The sequence below is a fragment of the Gossypium hirsutum genome, chromosome A11 (genome assembly GCF_007990345.1).
Source record: "Gossypium hirsutum isolate 1008001.06 chromosome A11, Gossypium_hirsutum_v2.1, whole genome shotgun sequence".
Classification (NCBI taxonomy): domain Eukaryota; kingdom Viridiplantae; phylum Streptophyta; class Magnoliopsida; order Malvales; family Malvaceae; genus Gossypium; species Gossypium hirsutum.
In genome coordinates this window covers 3,212,966-3,236,603 of record NC_053434.1, presented here as the reverse complement: position 1 = coordinate 3,236,603, position 23,638 = coordinate 3,212,966, and the positions used below count along the sequence as shown (strand labels likewise).

The following is a 23,638-nucleotide window of genomic DNA, read 5'->3' as shown; positions in this document are numbered from 1 at the left end:
TTATATAAATGAATTGAATTAAGTAAAAACATATTTATATTTTTATTATTTTTAAATTCTCTGAACCATTTTTTAATATTTAATAACATATCTTATAAGATACAATCATTTTCATAAAGTAACTTAATAATAGAAAAAAAATAGTAATAAAATTTAAAATTTCATAAAATTATCACATCCTCAAAAGTAATTTAATGATAAAATTTTAACAAAATTAAAAACAATTTAATATTATTCATAAACTTAAGAGTGAAACCAATGCTCCCACGTGGTATACACGTAAGCAAAAAAAAAAAAAAACCCGGGTTCAACTTTCCAAGTGTTTTCTTTCACATTTTCAGCTTATTTCTTTTTTTTTCTTTCCATTTTTTCTATTAGAACAAACAAAACTCAGATAACATATCACCAGGAATTGTTTTCAACTCTCAATTCTGTAATTTTCTTTTTGATTTTTTTATTATTTCCCCTTCATAATCTCATTTCGTCACCTACTGTCACTTGTTTCTCACTTTTAAATTTATAAAATAATTTAAAAAAAATATTTTATGAATTTTCTATGCGCCAAACTTTCTCTCATTTTCCCTCAATCATTTCATTTTCTTTGCCTTTCTCTCCGTATCTCTCTGTGATTTGCCGTTTCGGTCACGTATTGGAAAATGAATTGAAATTGTTAATAATTCTATGATAAGAAATCTTCATTCATTTGAATAATTTGGTGCGTTTCGGAGCGGGCATTGACGGAGAATTGTGTTGATTTTAATTCTATGGTAAGAAATCTTAATTTATTTGAATAATTTGGCGTGTTTTAAAGAAGGCATTGTCAGGAAACTTTTTTGTGTTGAATTTACGTCGGAATTGAGTCGATTAAAATTGAAATTGAGAACCTGACTCGGGGATCCGTGGTGGGTTTATTGAAAGAGAAATGTGATCCAATTTGCGGTGATAGGAAGAAAACGTTTTGGATACTATCGGCGTAGTAACAGCGCCATCAGATGGCGCTGTTCAGACGCTTGTTTTACCGGAAGCCGCCGGATCGGCTTCTCGAGATCTCCGAACATGTCTACGGTAACTTTTCTTTCTAATTTATTGTTCGTTTCAGTTTTAAAATTTGGAAACCATCTACATTCTATCAGAGGAATGCCAATGGATATTGTGTTTGAATTCTCTGATTCTATCTGGGAACCAAATTTCTTATCTACATATTTTTTTGTATTAATTTATTTGGACCATGCACTGCTTAATTTAATGAATTTTAGGGTTCTGTTGATTAATATTGGGATATTTTATTACAATTAAGAAGGTTCTTAGCTTGTTTCTTTTCGTGGTTGTTGGGGAGAATTGGGTGGCATTGTCACCTTAAAGCAGAATTACTGAATTGATTTGCTAATGAACTTAGAAACTGATGTGCTGTCTGTGTTTTCTTAATGCATACAAATTTCCATACCATTTTATAAATGTTTCTGTTTGGAACTATAGTTTGCTTTTCTCCATTTTAGGAAAAGCTATAAAACTTCCTTTTGTGAGCATTTGTAACGAACTTTACAGCTAGAACTTACCATATTATATTTTGGTTTTTTTTTTTGGAGGCACATGGTTAATAAGTTTTGCTCATTTGATTCAACTTCTGTGTCGGTTGTTTTTCAGTATTTGACTGTTGCTTCACTGCGGACGTTTTGGAAGAAGATGAGTTCAAAGTGTATATGGGTAGCATTGTGGCACAGCTACAAGACTACTTTCCAGATGCTTCTTTCATGGTTTTTAATTTCAGAGAAGGGGACAGGCGGAGCCGAATTTCGGACATTTTAAGCGAGTATGACATGACAGTTATGGACTACCCACGGCAATATGAGGGATGCCCGTTGCTGCCACTTGAAATGATTCATCACTTCCTTCGATCGAGTGACAGCTGGTTGTCATTGGAAGGGCAGCAGAATGTGCTTTTGATGCACTGTGAAAGAGGAGGATGGCCTGTACTTGCTTTCATGCTTGCCAGTCTTCTGTTATACCGAAAACAATATAGTGGTGAGCAGAAGACTCTTGAAATGGTCTACAAGCAAGCTCCTAGGGACCTTCTCAAGCTTCTGTCCCCTTTGAACCCTCAGCCTTCTCATTTGAGATATTTGCAGTATATTTCTAGAAGGAATTTGAGTTCTGATTGGCCTCCTGCACATACACCTCGAGATTTGGATTGCATAATTCTTAGAGTTCTTCCTCTTTTCGAAGGGGGAGAAGGCTGCAGGCCAGTTATACATGTTTATGGAATGGACCCCAAAACACCAGCCAATAGAAGTTCTAAGCTTCTGTTTTCAACTTCAAAGACGAAAAAGCAAGTTCCTTACTTCCGAAAGGTGATGCCTAAGTCACGCAATTGAACTGAAAGATAAATTGACCAAAATTTGGGATGTTCTAATAAGGTTTATCTGCAGGAAGAGTGTGCATTGGTGACAATAGATACTCATTGTCATATTCAAGGGGATGTTGTGCTTGAGTGCGTCCATTTATATGACGATTTGATACATGAAGAGACGATATTCAGAGTTATGTTTCACACAGCGTTTGTTCGAAGAAATATTTTAATATTCAATCACGATGATGTTGATGTGTTGTGGGATGCCAGGCATCAATTTCCAAAGGACTTCACAGTAGAGGTAGGTTAGGTTATTAGTCTGTGACTATTTTATTTATTTATTTTCTAAACCTGTAGGAGTTGAATGCATACTTATGTCTGTCTCATATCTGTATCAGGTGGTTTTTATGGACCGCGATGCGGTTGTCCCTAATCTCCCCAGAGTCGCAACAAAAAGTGAAGATAGGAATGACGGTGAATGTGCTTCACCAGAGGAATTTTTCGAGGTGGAAGAGATCTTCAGCAATGCAGTTGATGCGCTGGAGGGAAAGGTTGATGTGCTGGATGGAAAAGTCGATGCGCTGGATGGAAAGGTGGATTACGGCAGTCAGATAGTTCATGAAATCAAGCCAGAGCAGAAAGATATCTCGAGAGAGGATGTAGATTCCCATGTGCTGGATGGAAAGGTGGATTACACCAGTCAGATAGGTCATCAAAACAAGCCAGAGCAGAAAGATATCCTGAGGGAGTATGTAGATCCCCATGCACTGGATGGAAAGGTGGATTATGACAGTCAGATAGTTCATGAAAACAAGCCAGAGCAGAAAGATATCTTGAGGGAAGATGTAGATCCCCTTAGAATTCAAGAATGTTCCACATATGATGGGAATAAAAAACAGGATGTCAAGTTTGATTCTAGTATAGATGCAGTGAAGGACATAGCTATGGACGATGTGAATTACAAAATACACATGAAGCTGGATTCTGACGTTAATGCTGTGAAAGACATAGCTGTTGATGATGGAGACATTAAGGTCGGTTCAGTGGAATTTACTATCAACCTGTTGAGAGAGAGAGAAACCAAGGAGGTGGCAGAAGATGTGCTTGGCAAGTTGGAAGACACGGCAGAAACAGGCAATAGAGAAGAAGCTGTTCCACTGAAGAAGCAAAGGTTGAAAACCGATGTTTCCAGACCTAAACCCGAGAAAATACTGCCTATTTCAAAGAAACAAGACGGGCTGTTTCCAAAACCAGCTTCAGATTCTGCTCTGGTGAAACCAAAGAGCCGACAACTAGAACCTCAGGGCCAACCTGCAAGGCCAGCAAAGCCAAATGCCGTATCTCGGTGGATCCCTCCTAACAAGGGATCTTATGCTAATTCAATGCATGTATCATATCCACCATCAAGACCTAATAGTTCACCACCTGTACCATCCAGTACTTTGAGGAAATCGAAGTCTGTTTCCAATCTAAAGGGTTCTACTGGAGCTGTGATTTCAAAGGATGTTTCATCCAAGCAAAAAGTTCAGAAGGTTGACGATACAAAGACTTCAAAGGATTTTTCATCTGAGCAAAAAGGTCAAAAGGTTGACCTTACAAAGCCTTCAGACTATCCAAAAGAAATATATGCCGCTCCAATAATTCCAACACCACTGCCTGGCTTACAGCAATCAGTATATATTCCACCTAGCACACCAGCAGCCGCACCACCACCTGCTCCTCCTTCCCCACCTCCACCAAGATCTTTGTTGGCTTCACAATCTTTGGAAGAAAATACAATATCTATACTACCTCCCCCACTTTCTGGAAATGTTTCTAGAATGTCTTTTGCTGCATTACCTACCCCTCCTCCTCCTCCTCCTCCACCACCACCACCTTGCACAGCAGCAAAAGTACATACTACTGGGATGCTTTCTCAAAATCCAGTGGCAGTTCCTCCTCCTCTACCTCCCTTTCCCCCATTTTCTAATCCTCAGATTTCTAAACTCTTTTCGTCTCGTCCACCACCTTCACCACCTTTGAAGTCTAGGTTTTCTTCAGCTTTCTTTAATGTACTACATTCTCAAGCTCCTCCTCGCCCATCTCCTGTCAGATCATTGGGTACATCAAAACTTGGTAATGTACCTTCTTTCCATCAAAAGCCCCCTCCCACTCCTCCAACTCAAGGTGCTATGGCTCCATCTATCATGCATGAAGTGCTATCAGTACCTTCTCCACCCCTAACCCCTCCATTGTGTGATGCTCCACCCTCCCCTCCCCTCCCACCTCTAGAGCTCACTAGACATGTACCTTCACCACCCCCACCCCCCCACCACCTCCTCAGTATAGAGCTTTGGCACCTTTATCGCAACCAATGCCTCATTACATAGCTTCTACTCCACCAATACCACTACCACCACCGTTATTGCTGGGAATGCATGCATCTTCTTCACTGCCCTCACCAATGCCTCATTCTCCATCTCCTCCCCTTGAAGTACCCCCATTGATGTCTATTACCCCATCTCCTCCACCAACTCCACCTCCACTACCCCCATCAATGTCTACTACCTCAATTCCTCCTTCACCACCCTCATTGATCTGTAGTGCCACAATTCCTCCTCCTCCTCCAGCTCCATCACAACCCCCATCGATCTCTAGTGCCCTCTCTCCTCCACGTTCATCACCCCTATTGATGTCTAACGCCTCACTTCCTCCGACACCTCCATCACCCCCATCAATATCTAGCTGCCCTCCTCCTCCTGCTCTTCCACTCCCATCAATGTCTAGCGTCCTACTTCCTCCTCTAGCTCCACTACCCCCATTGATGTCTAGTGTTCCACCGCCACCTCCACCTCCTCCCCCTCCAACACCATCACTCTTATCAGTGTATGGCACCGCACTTCCTTCATCTCCACTAGCCCCATCAATGTCTAAGGACCCTCCTCCACAACTTTCATCAATGTCTAATGCCCTACTTCCTCCACCGTCACCACCCTCTTTGACGACTATTGCCCTACTTCCTTTTCTACCTTCACCATCCTTTTCAATGACTAGTGTCCCACCTCCTCCACCTCCATCTCTATCTCCCCCATTGACATCTAGTGCCCTAGTTCCTTCTCCGTCTTTACCATCCTCTTCAACAGCTAGTGTCCCACTTCCTCCTCCACCTTCACCACCCTCTTCAGCAACTACTGCCCCACATCCTCCTCCACCTTCACCACCCTCTTCAACGACTACTACCCCACTTCCTCCAACCTCACCACCTTTTTCAACTACTATTGCCTTGTCTCCTCCATCTTCACCACCCCCACCAATGTGTAGTACTCCACTTCCTCCATTTTCACCACCCTTTTCAACTACTATTGCCTTGTCTCCTCCATCTCTACCACCCCCACCAATGTGTAGTACTCCACTTCCTCCACCTTCACCACCCTCTTTGACTAATATTGTCCCATCTCCTCTAGCTCCACAACTCCCATCAATGTCTAGTGCCTCACTTCTTCGACCTTCATCACCCGCTTCGGTTACTAGTGCCTTACCTCTTTCAATTCCACCACCATCTCCACCTCCCTTATTGATGTCTACTGCCTCGTTTCCTCCTCCATCTTCACCACCCTCCTTGATGACTAGTGCCCCACCTCCTCCATCTCCACTACCCCCATCAATATCTAGCACCCCACCTCCTCCCCCATCGGTATCTACTGCTCCACTTCCTCTTTCACCTTCACAAACCACTTTGATGACTAGTGGCCCACCTCCTTCACCTTCACTACCATCTTCACCTCCCACATTGATGTCTACTGCCCCACTTCCTCCTCCACCTTCACCACCCTCTGCAACGACTAGTGCCCCACCTCTTTTGTCTCCACCACCCCTATCAATATCTAGCATCCAACCTCTTCCCTCATCGATGTCTACTGCTTTAATTCCTTGTTCTTCTTCACCAACCACTTTGACAACTAGTGCCCTACCTCCTCCATCTCCACCACCCCCGTCAATATCTAGCACCCCACCTCCTCCTTCACCAACCACTTCGATGACTAGTACCCCACCTCCTTCATCTCCACCACCCCCATCAATATCTAGCACCCCACCTTCTCCCTCATCTATGTCTAATGCTTCAATTCCTCCTTCACCTTCACCAAATACTTTGATGACTAGTGCCCTACCTCCTCCACCTTCACCATCTCCACCACCCCATCAATATCTAGCACCCCACCTCCTCTTTCAACAACCACTTTGACGACTAGTGCCCCACCTTCTCCATCTCCACCACCCCCATCAATATCTAGCACCCCACCTCCTCCTTCAACAACCACTTTGACAACTAGTGCCCCACCTTCTCCATCTCCACCACCCCCATCAACATCTAACACCCCACCTCCTCCCCCATCGATGTCTAGTGCTTCACTTCCTCCTTCACCTTCATCAACCACTTTTTCAACTAGTGCCCCACCTCCATCTCCACCACCCCTATTGGTGTCTAGTGCCCCACCTTCATCACCCCCATCGATGTCTAGTGTCTCACCTCCTCCACCTCCACCACACTCATCAATGTCTGGTGTCCCTCATCCACCCTTTCCCTCATTGCCTGGAGTGCCACCTCCACCTACCCCCCTTGGAGCACCACCCCCACCACCTCCACCTGTTAATGAAATTGCAGCACCAGCCCCACTTATGCATGGAGCTCCTCCACCTCCACCGTTGCCTCCTACTGTTGGAGAACCACCTCCACCACCACCTTCTGGGGTACCGCCACCTCCACCGCCGCCTTTTGGAGTTGAATCACCACTTCCAGCACCACCTCTTGGAGTTGGACCACCACCGCCACCACTACCTCCAGGGGGAGGAGCACCACCTCCGCCACCACCTCCTGGAGGAGGAGCACCACCTCCGCCACCACCTCCTGGTGGAGGAGCACCACCTCCGCCACCACCTCCTGGAGGAGGAGCTCCTGGCCCTCCAGCACCACCTGGAGCTGTTGGTGGTGGACCTCCACCGCCTCCACCATTCGGTGCCAAAGGAGCTGATGCAAGAGGAAGAGGGCGTGGGCTATCACGTTCAGGAGCTATTCAAACAGCTAGGAGATCCTCCTTAAAGCCCTTACACTGGAGTAAAGTCTCAAGGGCAATACAAGGAAGCTTATGGGAAGAATTGCAAAGACATGGAGAGCCTCAAGTGTAATATATCTTGTGATATTGATTTAACTTTTCTGTGGTATACTTCTGTAGTGAAATTCCTGACTAAATATCTATGCTAATATTCCATTATTATATGTTTGTATTTCTCTTTCACATGTATTAATTTCTTTTTTTTTTTTTGTATTTGCTTACCTTTCCTTTATTTCTCCTAGTGCACCAGAATTTGATGTGTCAGAGCTTGAGACTCTTTTCTCCAACGTTGTTCCTAAGCGTTCAGGTGATAAAGGGAAAGGCAAGTCAGCTGGACCGAAAACTGACAAAGTCCACCTGGTAATCTGGAATTTCATTTTTCTCAATAACTATGCATCTAGGTTTTTTTATGGGCAATTGTGGTATTATTACTTGAAGCATCTTGTAGAGTTACTACAAGGTCTGTGGTCTTAGAAATTGAGAATTTTTAATTTTTAGGGTAGGTTTCTGCTTAGTCATGGGGAAGGCATTCTGATCTTTGTTTTGTAATTCAAATTAACTATAATGCTTATCTTTCTAATTGCTTAACTATCATAAGACCATCATAATTCCATTGCTAACCGATTTGGTTTATCACATTGTAGATTGACTTGAGGAGGGCTAACAACACTGAAATTATGCTCACTAAAGTTAAGATGCCACTTCCTGATATGATGGTAAGCTAGATATGGTCATTTTCTTGTGTTTATTAGTGTTTCTTTTAGACAACTAGAGGATTTATCTATGGTGTTCCATTTATATAGAACTTGGAGCATGGAAGTTTAACCCAAAATATATGTGAACAAGACAACAATGTTGTTTGATTCGTTTTTTCTTTTTTTGGGTTGTGGTTGCACTTAAGTTTCCAAAGATGTGGTGACCTTAGCATCATTAGCTTCTTCTATGGATTCTATTTTGGTGTAATGCAAATTCTTAGGATTGTCATGCCAAATCTGTCTCACTTAATGGGGCATGGTGGGAAATAGGATTCTCTATGAATTCATCTCCTCTCTTTTATTTTCTCCTCCTTTTTTGCCTTAGTTTTAACCAAAAATATTCGGTTTTATTTGTTAACTTACCATGTAGAGCTTCTTGAATTTATCAGGCTGCAGTGCTAGCAATGGATGATACGGTATTAGATGTTGATCAAGTGGAAAATCTCATAAAATTTTGTCCAACTAAAGAGGAAATGGAACTTCTCAAGGTGATGCTTTAGCATATGCATATAAATATATTCAATATTGTATTTAAGCTATTTACAATTGCTTTTTACATAGTATACATTTACCATTAGAAGTTTGTCTTCTTTGATTGTGATTTACCCTCTTTTTATTTTTTAGAACTACACTGGTGACAAGGAGAGTCTAGGGAAGTGTGAACAGGTCCGCATTTTCTCTCTAACCATATTTTCTCAAATTTTCAAATTGTTAGACCTGGGTTTCTTACATAGCTGGACTGATAGATGGTTCATTTCCATTGACATGCTAAATATACTATTTTTCTGAAAATTATTTGTCTTTGTCTTCATGTTCTTCTAAAATTTGACCTTCTAATATCTTTCCTCCAGAGCATTTGGCTCAGTGGTTGGTGCATGCTTCCCCCTACTCAAAGAGCTGGATTCAAGTCCCCCCATCTCCCAATATAAGAAAACTCTTTATGCCATTCAGTTTAAGAAATTTCTTTTAAAACTGAGATACTTTGGTATGATAGGGAATACATTTTCCCGGCTTGGTCGCTTCAAATGACTGAGTTACTGCTTTCTTTTGATTCGGTTTTTAGGGAGTGAGGGGAACACAATGGAAAACTTGTCCTCCCTCCCCCCTTCCCCCAAGTTCTTTTTATTTTCCTCTCTTCCTTCTTCTAATGAAAAGAGACTATAATTTCATGTACTGATGTAGGAATTTATACTGCTTGTTAACAGTTTCCTTTTCTGTTCCTTGATATATTGAATTAAGTGTTTATTTTCAATATTTCTGAAATATTTTCTCAGTTTTAAGATTTTATACTTTCTAAAGCCCTTTGGCATGAAGGATTCTTTTCAAATCATAGTTTAAAGATGGAAATTGATGTCTAAGCATTGATTTGTTTTTATCTTTTTGCATTTTTATGGGGACATCTAAACCAAGATGAAGATTGTACTTTTGATACCTAGTCCTATATTTCCCTACTATATTTTTGGAACAATTTATATCTGATAATTCCTCAATAAGGATGGTAATGTTAGCAAAATTTGTTCAGTGATGTGGATTATTCATGAGCATAAATACAGTTAAGATTTTCTGACTGAAAGTTCAAGCATAGGGAGCTTCTCTGTGAAAAAATCATTTCATTTACTTATGGGTTTATTCTTATTCTGAGAGATATAAACTAGATTACTCTATATATTTACCTATGGAAAGAAGTGTGGTATGGAAGGGTGTTTATGGTTGTACATTTAGTAGAGTGATAGGTTTGTCCTCCTTTTGACTTTGTGGTTCATTTGAGGAAGAAAAATAGAAGGATGTTTCAGGGAAGAATTACCCTTTAACAATCTCCTATTCTGTACTCCCTTGTTATAATTTAAAAAGGCAGCAGTGGCTGGAACTGCAAGAGGCTATTGGTTTTATATCTCTGTTCTGGTAAAGTGGGCTTTGTGCTTCAGTCAGAGCTGCCTTGGTTCTTAGTGGTAGTATGGGTTCTTTCTAATTCAAAAATGAGAAAGAAAAGGAAAGAATGGGCAGATAATGTATCTCTGTTATAGTACTAGATTTTGGTTGATTCAACATTAAGAAGATAGTTGAAGTGCTGGAGAACAATGATTTATCATATAGCATTGTTGCAAATACAAGATAACAATTTTCTGGCATTCGCTTTTATGAAGAAGCTCTAACTAAAACATTTAGTTCCTGGATGCTTCTCCAATAACATCTTTCATTTGATCCATCTTTGTAAAAACTTTTAAACCTGAACAAGTTTTGATTTTTCATGTTCAGTACTTTTTGGAGCTGATGAAAGTGCCACGAGTAGAGTCAAAACTAAGAGTGTTTTGTTTCAAGATTCAGTTCCGAACTCAGGTTTGGCGGTATCTCCATAGTTAATCTGATTTGATAAATTTACAGTATTATTCAATAATTAATCTCCTTCTTGTTTCTCCTTTTTCTTTTATTGAATCACTTGTTTATCCTCTGTTCTTACATTTTTTTACCACCTGCAGGTTTCTGAATTTAAAAGGAGCTTAAATACTGTAAATTCTGCATGTAATGAGGTATATCATTAATGTTGTTGATGACGGCAGTGTTTATTCGTTCTTATCTTACAACTTTTGTATTGGTTATATAGGTACGAAATTCCCTTAAATTGAAGGATCTCATGAAGAAAATTCTCTATCTAGGAAATACATTGAACCAAGGAACTGCAAGGGGTAAGTGACATTCAATTTTTCCTTTTGGCTTCAGTCTTTGATGCTACAATTGCAGCTTGTAAAAAGATTATGCAGATAAAATATTACTAGCTAAACCACATGTAATGTATTGCTAAAACCAATTAAGGTTGGCCTGTCCAGTCCTTGCATTATCTAAGAATTGGGTAATATTCAAACCGATCAAAAACCAGTTATTTATTGAACAGGTAAAAATCCAATTATTTTTTTTCCCTTTTTCTTAAATTAAAGACCATGCCATTAAGCTAAATGCATATTATTGTTAACTATTAATTATATTAACTATTTATTTTACATTAAATTAATGTTTAAACATAAAAAATAAAATAAGAAACAATCAAACCAACTGGTTTAACCTGTGGTCCAGTTTCTTTAACATTGGCATTTATGTCCTTTAATGTCGAACTTCTACATTTATGTCTTTCATTTTGAATTTTTAGATGATAGTAGTGTCAATCAATTCTTTGTCCCTTGTTATGCTACTTGTTCCTTTGTTTTGCATTTTCTTTTTCTTTTCTTTTCTTTTCTCTTTTTTTTTTTTTTTTTTGCCAAAGCCACTTGTCCCAGGTGTCATGTTTTTTTATGCATTTAATGCTGATCAACTATTCAGATTTGAGGAAGTGAAAATTCTTCAACTGCTGTATGTTCCTTTAATACGAGGTTTCAAATCATTCCTGCTATACAGGTGCTGCTGTTGGGTTTAAGTTGGACAGTCTTCTAAAGCTCACAGATACACGTGCTTCTACCAGCAGGATGACGCTAATGCACTATCTTTGCAAGGTCTGGTTACTATTTTTTTTTTCTCTTGTTGTTTAATTAAAGATAATTCTGTTTCTTGTAAGATCTGCCTCGATTATGTTTTACACCCAGTTTATATGTTACTTTGCTACTGGAGATTTGTTTCTGATACGAACAGAAATGGTTGATTTCAATCAAGTCTGAACTGTGTTTTTATTGTGGCTTAGGTCCTAGCTGCCAAGAAACCAGCTCTATTAGATTTTCACCTCGATTTTGTTAGCCTTGAAGCTGCAACTAAGGTATTCATTAGTATTTTTACATTTGAGTTTGTAGCTTGGTAACACTATGTTTAGTTTGGAGGCTTGGGTCCCTGCAGATACAATTAAAAGCTTTAGCAGAAGAAATGCAAGCTATAATTAAGGGATTAGAAAAGGTTAAGCAGGAGCTGGCTGCCTCAGAAAATGACGGTCCTGTTTCCGAAGTTTTCCATAAGGTACATGGTTGTTTCGTTTCTTCCTTCAACATACATATGTGGTAGAATCTCGATAAATGAATATTCAATAAATTAATAATCTCAGTTAACTAATAGAATCAAAGTCTCAGTTGAGCCAGTTTATTAATTCAAATGACAGCCTCACTAAAAGCCTAAGACTATGTTGCTCAAACTTTTCATTTTTTTGAAATACCCATGTTGAACATATGGACATGAGCTCCAAGGATCCTCTAAATATATAGAAAACTTTAGAAAATTTGAACCATATCCATGCTGAATTCATAATTGTATCTGATATTTGCTACCAAGTCTAAGAAACATAGGCATAAGATAATATTAATATATATGTATATATTTATAATTCTTTAGGCCCAACAAATATATAAGATAATAATTCCTAAAGAAACATAAATGTTCATATAAAACAATAAGTAAATTTCAGTTAACAACTTTTACCTTATTGTTTAAGCTCTTCTAAAAATTTAAACTTTAAAATTGTTTTTTTTTTCTTTGTGCCTAAACCAAACTAAACCTTACTCTTAATTTTTTGACATGCACACACCGCATTCAGCGCATTTTTTTCATGTTTAGCAAGTAGTTATTTAAAGTGACTATATAATTGTCATCTGGATCTTGATCATCATCAGTAGGCCTATTTATGATCCCTTGAATAATTTATCCTTAGGTGATTCCATCACTATATCCAGTGCTTTTAGTTTATATGTCATTCATGCATCTCTTAGTAAAAGAAAATAGTAATATACATTTATAAGAATTGAAAACATAAAATTCCTTATAAATTAATAAAGATTGACCACCAACTGAATTCTCGATTGGTTACTAGCTTCTGCATTTTTTTCGTTTTATCACTCTTTGCACTCATAGTTGCTCTATAAAATAGAAGAAAATAAATGTTATGTAAACATGCCATAGCCCTAAAATTGGGTTTAGAGAATAAAGAACCATCGTACAAGTTTATGATTGTCACACAAGTGGTTATTGCTAATATAGTGGAATACTAAGAAAATAATATGGCTAGAAATGATATTTCCCTTTTTGAAAGATCCTTCAGTTAATGTTCCCTGAGGCCTGATCTATACATGGTAGTCCTCCTTTCCAATTGAAACGTCACCAGGCTTCATATAATCATTTTCTGATGCAGTGGAGTGAGCAATTGTTATGGCCTTGCAATCTACATCAAAACCTACCTAATGCTTTTTATTTTTCAAGGGAATATTTTCATTACTTTAAGATTTTTCCCTTTTCTTTTACCATTTTAGACATTAAAGGAATTCGTTAGTGGTGCTGAAGCGGAGGCAGCATCTGTAACAAATCTATACTCTACGACGGTAATTTGCCAACTTTTTACATTTTCGTTCATATGTCATCTAATGTTCACCTTCTCCTTTGATTATTGTCTTCAATAATTTTTTTGACCTTTTTGGTGGACAGGGTAGAAATGCAGATGCACTTGCACTCTATTTTGGTGAGGATCCTGCCCGATGCCCATTTGAGCAAGGTATATTGTGGATGTAATACCTTCCATACATGTTATGCCTGAGTGGTTATTTACAATGAGCATTGCAAGAATGTTAAGGGAAAGGCTTTTGACTCATCTTTCTTCCTTTCTTCTTCAATATTTGAACCTCAATTCAATGCTTCTTTCTTTTTCCTTTTCTCCGATCAATTTCGAAAAAGGATCGGTCGTCATATAGTTAGTGAACCAAATGTTTCAGCAAGTTGTCTTGTTAGGGCCAAAACTGAAGGAAAATTTACTGGAAGAAATAAAAAGATGAGGATGGACTGTCTAGAGAAAGACAAATTTGTGATTGAATTTAAAGTGTTTATATTTTTTAGGGAGGTCAAATACTTGTTAAAGTATGAGAAAGTCGAAAAGTGGATAGTTTTGGAAAATATTTCTATTATTCACACCCACATTGACTCTAACTGTGATCAATAAAACAAATCAAATATGCAAAAAAAAAAATTGAGAAAAGGGTTCCTAACTTAACAAATAGTTAAAAGCCAATTGAAAGTAGTTGTTTAGTTTCTTTATGAAACTAGAAAACTAGGGCTTCCTGAACTTTTATTTATCTTATTTCAGTGGTCATATATAGAGGAAATGTATATTTGGTTAAAATGAAGGAAATGGCTTAATGGTACAACCGACTTGTACATAATGGTTTTATGTTGAAATAAACTCATGCTTTTACATCGTCAACTTTTAAAGTGTTAGATTAAAAGAAAAAAATTCCCAACACTGTTCTTTTGCTCTGTAATCAGATTCTGTTCAGTAGTCATGCATTAGTCTTTATCATAGTTACGATTTCGGTTATTTCAATCTAAATTAACATATTCCTTCATGTTATTCTGATTTTACGTGGTGATTTGAAGTTGAATTGGTCCAATGCAGTTACTTCAACACTCTTAAATTTTGTGAGGTTGTTTCGAAAAGCACACGAAGAGAATGTAAAGGAGGCTGAAGCGGAGCAGAAGAAAGCCGAGAAGGAGGCTGAAACAGAGAAGAATAAGGGAAAGCAGGAAGCGGAATAGTCAAGGATCAGTTTCTATAATCCTACAAAGGTAATATAGCCCTTGTATAGCAGCTGATGTCTGTGCCAAAGAGTTCACCTAAATGACAGGAAATGCTGCTTTTGAGGGCTGATGAGATGATGATGCCTGCCTTCGGAGATGTTGTAAATGAGGCAAGGACCTTGTCCAGGAAGCTTGCAGGCCTCGAACTTTGCATGAGGCTTCAGGGACATTTTCTATGGTAAGATGCTCAATCCCATTATTGTTGAATGATCGATGAAACTTTCGGAGTAGATGTCCCATGGACCAAGCTTCGAAGCCGAGTGGTTATGATCACAACCAAGCAGTGGAGGTTCTCAGTGCAAGTTATCAAGGTCAGTGCAATGACACTTCTAGCATTAATCCAATGCTTGGCGGTGTTAGGCGATCTCTTTTCAGCTTCCACCATTCATTTATTGTATTTTCTTCAGCACCAGAGAGCGGATGTGGGACATTAAACCCCTGAAAATCCTTACTGTACCATGACAAAGTGTAGGTGTACAAAGCTCTAACCACACACAGAGTAAGCATCCAATTCATTTTTCTTGTAACATAAATCATTTTTTTTGTTTTTTCATTTTAGTTCTTTTTTCTCCTGGAAAAAAGTGGAGATTTTTTTGACAGTAGCCAATCATAGAAAAGAGATTGTATAGGGTGTTAGATTTTAGAAATGAGAAGAAATTAGAAGACAGGCATTCTTAGTGTAATTGTAATATAGCATCAAAATCTTGCTGTCCATTTTAAACAGCTTTGATATTCTTTCATTTGATTTGATTCCTCAATCACGAAAATATATCACGAAAATTGCTTGTTCTTTAGCCGTTCTCCATTTGCTGAAAGTTACCTTTTTAGAGGTGTTTTTACCAGTTTTTGGGTTTTGGCTTTATAATGAGTGAAAAAGTAAAAATAAAATAAATTTTAAGTGTATTTATTAGTAAAAAGAAATGAGAGGAGAAAAAGAAGACAATATGTTTCATCTTAATGTATGAAAGAAAAAATGAGAGGTATGTAAGTTAATTTAAAATGCTGTATTTTTCAAAAATTTTATTTTTATTTATACTAAAAATTATATATTTATTTCTTTTCTTTTCTTTTTCACTCTACTAAACAAAGTGAACAATCAAAACAATTATCATTTAAAAATGTGAAAGGATGACTGATTCTAATTATAACTGTTGATATGGTATTAATTTTTAAAAACAAGTTAAAAGAGAATTAAAATATATATTTCCTTTCCTACAACAAATATGAATCATTGATCATATAATTGCTTCAATGAATTTATATTTGCAGTATTCTTATACTTCTCTTTCTTTGTATACTCAAGAAAAAGACTTTGATGGTTCCAGAAATAGATTGTTTCTTCAAATCGGTTTTGAAAAAAGCTCTCCCAACATCTATTTTCTTCATTCTTCCATGATTTCAATCCTGTAAGAACATGTACATTGTTGATCTATCAACCAACCAGTTTTGCAGCTTTTGAAGAACATAAAACTCACAATAGTATCAACAACAACAAAAACGGAGTACAAATAAGCAATTAAAATCCCTTCTAAAGCCATTGGGAAACCAGTTAAACCACCAGCACCATGATAAGCTCTCACAACACGATAATGGAACAATGCTTCAATGGCTGCCAAGGCCAAGTTTACAACCACCGCCAACGTTAAACCAGTCAAAGTCCTCCCTCTCAACAAAATACAAGCTTTTAGAATCGCTAAAAAACCACTGTGTTCTTCCATTGCAGATGAAACCAAAGCTAAGTTGCAGATTATAAAGGCATTAGCAACGATGAATGAATAAAGAAGAAACCCTGAAACTAACACGAAAAGGATCCATTGTGAAGATGATGAGAACCCAAACCCTTCAAAGAGATTAAAAGCAAAGAACAGCAACGAAAAAGCTGTTGAATTTGCTGAGATAAGGCAAATGAAATTACAGACATAGGTGATAAGAAGAGGCTTGTAATAAAGAGACAAAACTGAAACCAAATCTGGTTTTTGTTGGCTTAAAAGATGAAAAACATAAGATTTAGTGATGAGGAAGAAAGAAAAAGTGAAAGGAAGAACAAAGATTGATGACGAAATGGTTTGGGAAAGCTTGGAAATGAGAAGTGTGAAGAGATATTGTGATGAAAGTGGGAACCCCATAGCTTGAGAAATAGCTTTCAACTGACTGTGAATTGATGGTAAAACATGGGAAGATGGGATAAAGAGTTGGGAGAGAAGAAGGTAAGATGAATAAGGGAAAGCAAGGATGGCAGCCATTGTTGTCAAGTGTTGATAGCTTTGAAAGAATGTGTAAATTGATGTTCTTAAGATGTTGCTTGTTTCCTTCTCCATTTTGAGTTGTGTATTTGTTTTTTTGCCATTGTTCTCAGTTTTATCATATAATGTGTATGCACACACCAAAGGCTTCAATCTTTTTCTCCTCTTTTTAAGTTTTCGTGAAATTGGTGCGTTTTGGACTTTCTTTTTGGAAGGTAAAAAGTGTTTTTTCAATCAATAAGATTGGTTAACAAAAATTTCCAACAAACTATTTTACTATTTGTATTCTATCTCGAAACTCTGTCCGATATTTAAAAGGTTTTAATAAAAAAATTAAATTAAAAAAAAATTTAGATAAAAGATTATGTTTGAATATGAATTGAGTTAAAAGCTTTAATATTCAAAACTTCAATTTAATTCAACCCTAACAGTGCTATTTAGAAAAAAAATTAGTTAAAAATAATATAACTAGAAAAATGTTTTTGATAAAAATATTATGTTGAATATCAATACATCTCAAGTTTTATTAATTATAGTTTGAGTTCAATTTAACTCGGATTATATTCGAATGTACAAAATATTATTTTTTTATTTTATATCTTATGTAATTCTTATCATGTGTAAATTAAATATATTATAATGTAAATATTTAAAAAGTATATCAAATTGTTTATTTTTATTTAATAAGAAATAATATATATAATAAATAAATATTAAATAAAAATAAAATATTGTTTTAAAATAAATTTAAATTACAAATATTAGTAAATTGTGATAAAATTTGAGACTAATACCCCACTAATCAACATCTCTACAATTATATAATTTTATCTCCAAATCAACCCCTAAAAGTTATTGATTAAAATTTGCATATATAATTGAGTAGGGCCAACGTGGTCAGTGACTGTTTCTTTGCTTTCAAGAAAATAAAGAATAATAACTCAGAAAAAAAAACTTAAATGTCAAGATATTATGATACGTAAATGCATTAAGATATGTGAAAAATAACACATACAGGAATTTATTAAAAATATATTATAGTAATTAACTAAGTGAATTGAACATATATAACTAATATGAACATTATAGTTGAAATTATTAATAATAGTATAGAATTTTATTAAATAAAAATTTATTTAAGGTTTATACTTTAAAGAATAGTTGCTTAAGTTGGAAGGAATATAATATGCAATAAAGAATGATAGTTCCATAGGTCAAAATGATTTATTATGTGATTTTCTAACTAATTTTTTTGTTAATAAATAATTAAATTAATCAATGAACCAATTAGCGGATAAAGACGAATTTGGGTTATTTTCCCTTCACCATAATTAAGTAATTATTTTTAACACAAAAATTAAGTATAATTAAAATTTCATTATATTTAAGTTAATATAAACTTACAACATAATTATTGATATTGAAATAAAACAATCAAGCTCATCGCCAAGCCTAATTGAGTAATTTGGCTTGAGCTTTTAAAATATCTCTATGATGTTCTATCATGTGTTCTCACATGTGGATTGAATCCAATCCATCAATTTTAATCTAAATTATTTCGTTTTTTAAATCTATTTGTTCTCTATTCGGTTATATATTTGTAATTATACATGAAAATAATAATTAATGTAAACTTTTTTACTTTTCAGAAAAAAAATTGGCATTTACTTTGCATTTTAGTATTAATTAGATGAAATTTCTTAACTAATATTATTAATAATTAATTTTCATCAAATTAACCTTAAATCTAAAAAAGAATAAACTCGTCCAATTATATTAATAAATTAAACAAAGTTACAATTCACACTAAATTTATTTTATTAACAAAATTATGAAAATTTACCAATTAACTTTCATTAAATCTACACTAAAATCTAAAATAAACACTAAAATTTAACATCATTATCTTTGAATGCCAAAAATGCAAACTTTTGTCATATATAATAGGAATCACATTGTAAGGGAAAAAAAACATAAAAACCACAACTACCATATTAAAAAAAATATTTCTTACTCAGTTACCAAATAATGATTAAGCCTAAAGAGATAATAATCCCAATAAAGACAAGTACAAAAGATTGGCAAAAATGCTTTAAATAAAAATGGTATTTCCCTACAGAAATACAAAGTCCTATTGCCTTTTGTACAATTCTCAGGGCTTTAACAATGGCATCTCTCAAATCAAATGGTTAATATTCTACATATCTCTTCAACAAAAACAACAGTGGTAAAAACTAAAACTAACCCCAAAAGGTAAAAATACGAAAAAGGGGAAAAATGATACAAGAACATCAGAAAATGCACATCAGCAGCATAAATCCCTATTACATCACATTCAGTCTTTTTTTTCTTTTTCTCTTCAGAAATCAGAGGACTTAAAGCAATTTCAAGCCATAAATATCATCATACACAACATCGGTTTCGGCTTTGGTTTCATTCGAGTGCTAATTAACTAAAACATAAAATGGGAGAAGCAAAATAAAAATAAATCAATAAATAAAAAGCATGAGTTTCACTTCTACATGAATGCTGCTGGCAGAAGGAAAAACACCCATCTTACTGTCTCTCTCAAATTTTAGAATGCTGTGATCATTCTCCATACCCAAGACGCAGTCTTTTTACTGAACAGCTTCAAATCTCAAATACCCTTCAAGCTATAAATCAAATAAATGAGCAACATTTGCAGTTAGGAACCATGTTCTTAGAGTATATCAGACTATATATAATAACAGTAATTGCCTTGCACCAAAAGTAAACTGAGAAAGCACGATAAAAAAGGTTGTAGTTGACACCAGAAATATTAGTTATAATGAAAAAAAGTAGAACATACAAAAAAACCTATAAAATTGCACTAAATTCAAAAAAATGGGAATTACAGCATATATGCATCAATGCATAAAAATATAAGCAATAACCAATAATTACCTAATTATGTAATAAAACGACTAGACACGGGCGTTAAATCTTGTAGGTTGGTAGAAACCATGAAACACAAGAGAACTACAACAATAAGCATAGTAGAAATCAAAATTGGTGTGTAAAGATGCTAATAAAGACCATCATTAGATGAATCTTAGCTAGCCTACAGCATCATTTTGAGATCTTCAACGATTAAGATACATGACTACAAGTACAGAACGAATGAGCAATTTTGAACATCAACAATCCCACAAATTCAGAGATGAAACTTCAATGATAATTTATGGTTACTGAATGTTCGGATAATATGATGAGGAAAACATGGTCAAGGAACTTACTTCTTCCGTGAAAAATTGAGACCATGCTCCATGCGAATAGGAGCAATGAACAAATTCAGGCAATGTACGAAGAATGGCTATGAAATGATGACCACAGGACCACCAGCTGAGAGAGACATCAAAAGTGAATGATGAACCTAAGGTTTTGGCAGTTACTAATCTTTTTTTATTATTTTTTAAGAGGCTTTGCTATAGAGGCATCAATAAGTCAGTCTGAGGTAAGTCGTCGCCTCTTCCCATAATCAGCATCTCTAGATCTTGAGCGATGCTCCTCCTCCTGTGATAATCGTGACTTACTGTGAGTTCTTGATGACCGTCCCCTATCCAATCATCATCATGCTCAGGCTCACGGTCCCTGTACCTATGATGATCGCATATCTGTCTTTGTCTTCCCTATGTCGATCCCGATCCCTGTCTCGATCACGTTCCCTATCACGGTTGCGGTCACGATCTCGAGAGCGTTCCCTATCCCTGTCAGCTCCCTATCACGTTCTCGACCAGTGTCTCTATCGTCCTGGTGCCCTCTTTCTGGCCAATCGTGACCATGGCCAGTATCCTTCTCCCCAGGCATGTCCCTATCATATCCGGTTCTCTATCATCACGATACTTCTTCAGATGATCCAGACCACTCCTTTCTGAAGCTCTATCTTTTCTTTCATCGGATTTTGCCAACCTCCTCATCATGCGTAGCCTCACCATATTGATGGTCAGCTTCCTCCCAAAACTAGACTCTCCAGCTCTCCCACCACCATGCTCATCACCACCCCATCCTCCCATGCTGGGATCTGACCACATTCCATATTAGGCCCATCTACACCACCTGTGGGCATCATTCCCATACCGTTCATGGGCATACCTCTTCCAAAAAATGCAGGGTTAACATGAGGGGCCACTCCAGGCAAACCAACTCCCCCAACAGGAGGGAACGAATTAACATCCCAGAAAATGGAGGCGTTAGAGCACCAGGAAAGCCTCCATAACCACCCATTCTCCCCATGGTCCACCAAAGCAGGACCAAAACCTTGACCCATCATAGACTGTGGATGCAAGAGAGGAGGTGTTGCACCAATACCTTGTCCAAAACCATTTCCACCATTCCCATAATACCTCTACCACCATCCCACCAGGCCTGTTCCTCATAGGACCACCTGGAGCTCTATTTCCCATCCCCTGAGCATTGCCTCTTCCCAAATTCCCTCTCCATAACCTCTATTATTATCTCCACCTTGATAATTCCCACCAGTTTGAATGTTATTACCAACAGTCTTGCCTCCAGCGTCATTTGGGCCCCTCCTAGCTTGTGAAAGAGCAGACTGTGCCATCTGTTGGTTCCGATTTAATTGAGCTTCTCCCATTTTCTTAACAGTAAATGGTGATGCAAAGGCAACAACACAAGGCCTTCCATTAAAAATATGCCCATTCATTCCCTCCTTACACGCTGTGGCTGCGGCTGGATCGTAAAACTCAACCTGACAATATCCTTTGACTTCCCACTTGCTTTCTCATCAAAAAACTTGACTTCTTTCACGGGCCCATACTTGCACAACTCTGACTCTAGTTCAGCATCTGTTGTCCACCAATGGAGATCTCCAACAAACAATATCGTCCCACTACCTCCACCACCACTTCCACCTCCACTTGCACCAACACCAGGACCAGGACCAAGACCAGGAACAGCACCAGCAACACCCACATTTCCACACCATTCCCAATCATAGGACCACTGACACCACCACCATTTCACATTCCCAGCCCCTACTCCTCCATGCCTCATTAAGCTCTCATTCTCAACACTCCCCATATTCCCTACACCGTGTCCCTGTTGTGCCATACCACCTACACCAGATAAATTATTGTTGATATTATTCCTACTCTGCTCTGCAGCCATATCATTCAACTTAGATGATGCTCGCTCTAATTCAACCCTAAGCCCATTTCCACCACTATCGCTACCCGCACTAGGTCCCTTCACATTCACAAATAGCACCACTTCTAAACCCTTGACTCTCATGAGAAACCCTAGAATCCCCTCTTCCAACACCATCCGCAACCCAGGATTTGAAACACCAGGTTCAGGTGCAGCATCCATTGGTGACCCACCAACTTTCTCACCAATATCATTATTATTAACAACATTATTTGCACTATTCTTAGTTTCCTCATTCCTAAACCCTAAATCTTCGTTTTTTCTTAAAGATTGAAGAAACCCTTCGCCAACATTAACATCATTATAAAGATCCTCATAATCATCATCTTCTTCACCTAGGAAACCCTCGTCAGCAACAGCTGAGATTGCTTCGTTTCTGTGGAACTGATCCATCTGATCCCCTCCTCTCCTCACCATCTTTTCCACTAAAAATTCCAAAAGAAATATATAAGAATATATATTTCTTCTTGGACCAATTTCAAAGCTTTGAACTTTCTTTTTCTGATTCCTAGAATAAATGAGAGAAAGCCTAAATTTAACAAAATTAAATGATAAATTAATTAAAATGCAAAGAACGAATTAGGGATCTTACCAGGTTGGTTGAAGTGAGAAACCAAAAAAGAGAGGAAGCGAAACCCTAATCTTGAAAGTTGAGAAATTACATGGATTTCTTTTGTCTGGATTTTCATTTTATAACGGTAGAATGCTAACGTGCGCACTTGTGCATATACTTTACATGTCTTTTTTTTGGGGGTAAACTGCACAAATAGTCACTCAACTATAAAAACGTTTCATTTAGGGACCTAAAATAAAAAAATTATAATTTAAGCACCTACGTTATATAATTTGATTCATTTTGGTCTTAAAACCACAAATGTCAAGCTGCATGATATTTAAAAAAGTCAGTATAATAACAAATTTAGCACTAAATTTTTACATATTACATTAATTTTATCATAATTTTAAAAAATAACCTTCAAAATTTACAAATAATTTCAATTTGATCCTAATTGTAATAAATTCAAAAAAATACATAAAAATACATAAAAAAAATTCAAAAATATAATAATTAATTTAAATTTTATATTAATATTAAAATAAAAAAAAATCCTACCCCACCGGACCTCCCCGATCATTTAATTCTAAAAGCTTTGTTAAGAATATTTTAATCTTAAAACTTTTATTATAATTGACATAAACAATAATTAACTTAATGTAACGTAGAATAAATTATATTAATAATTACTAAAAAAAATAATGAACCTAGCATTAACCATTATTTAATTAAATAACTTTTTCCATGATAGTGAAATTCCAAATATTAAATGCATACTATTTAGTTATATATATATATATAAACAAAAAGTGATTATTTATTTAGAAGTACTTTGTACTTCAAATATGCATTATATCTAATACTGTTGTGAACTTGTTGAATATTTTAATGTCTTTCAATATTTTTTTCTAAATTCAATGTGATTAATTTATTTA

At 36.5% G+C, this 23,638-nt stretch overlaps 3 protein-coding genes, 1 long non-coding RNA gene and 1 pseudogene across 4 annotated transcripts in view; 2 read left to right on the top strand and 3 right to left on the bottom strand.

The window, feature by feature from the left end:
• Positions 1–371: 371 nt before the first annotated feature.
• On the top strand, positions 372–15,460 carry LOC107912122 (formin-like protein 20). The gene is made up of 19 exons (XM_041081566.1): positions 372–1,065; positions 1,645–2,348; positions 2,427–2,648; positions 2,746–4,715; positions 4,931–6,443; positions 6,488–7,506; positions 7,680–7,797; positions 8,082–8,153; positions 8,582–8,680; positions 8,817–8,858; positions 10,449–10,529; positions 10,670–10,720; positions 10,795–10,876; positions 11,580–11,674; positions 11,860–11,931; positions 12,009–12,125; positions 13,406–13,474; positions 13,578–13,644; positions 14,539–15,460. The coding sequence occupies exons 1-19, from the start codon at positions 993–995 to the stop codon at positions 14,676–14,678; spliced, it is 6,606 nt and encodes a 2,201-aa protein (XP_040937500.1). The 5' UTR covers positions 372–992; the 3' UTR covers positions 14,679–15,460.
• A 642-nt stretch (positions 15,461–16,102) lies between these two features.
• Positions 16,103–16,963, bottom strand: LOC121209847 (uncharacterized). The gene has a single exon (XM_041081565.1). It carries the CDS (start codon positions 16,961–16,963, stop codon positions 16,103–16,105), a length of 861 nt encoding a protein of 286 aa, XP_040937499.1.
• Positions 16,964–19,254: 2,291 nt separating this feature from the next.
• LOC121209633 (uncharacterized) lies at positions 19,255–20,353 on the bottom strand. Its single transcript, XR_005904741.1, has 2 exons — positions 20,221–20,353; positions 19,255–19,617 (listed from the first exon to the last, which is right to left on the bottom strand). It is a non-coding gene; the product is annotated as an uncharacterized lncRNA (long non-coding RNA).
• A 75-nt stretch (positions 20,354–20,428) lies between these two features.
• Positions 20,429–22,546, bottom strand: LOC121209846 (cleavage and polyadenylation specificity factor subunit 6-like; annotated as a pseudogene).
• A 475-nt stretch (positions 22,547–23,021) lies between these two features.
• The window catches only part of LOC121209845 (formin-like protein 20), a 7,336-nt gene continuing 6,719 nt past the window's right edge, over positions 23,022–23,638 (top strand). Inside the window, exon 1 of the mRNA XM_041081564.1 lies at positions 23,022–23,052. Within this exon, the coding sequence (XP_040937498.1) occupies positions 23,022–23,052 (31 nt within the window). The remainder of the gene's footprint in view (positions 23,053–23,638) is intronic.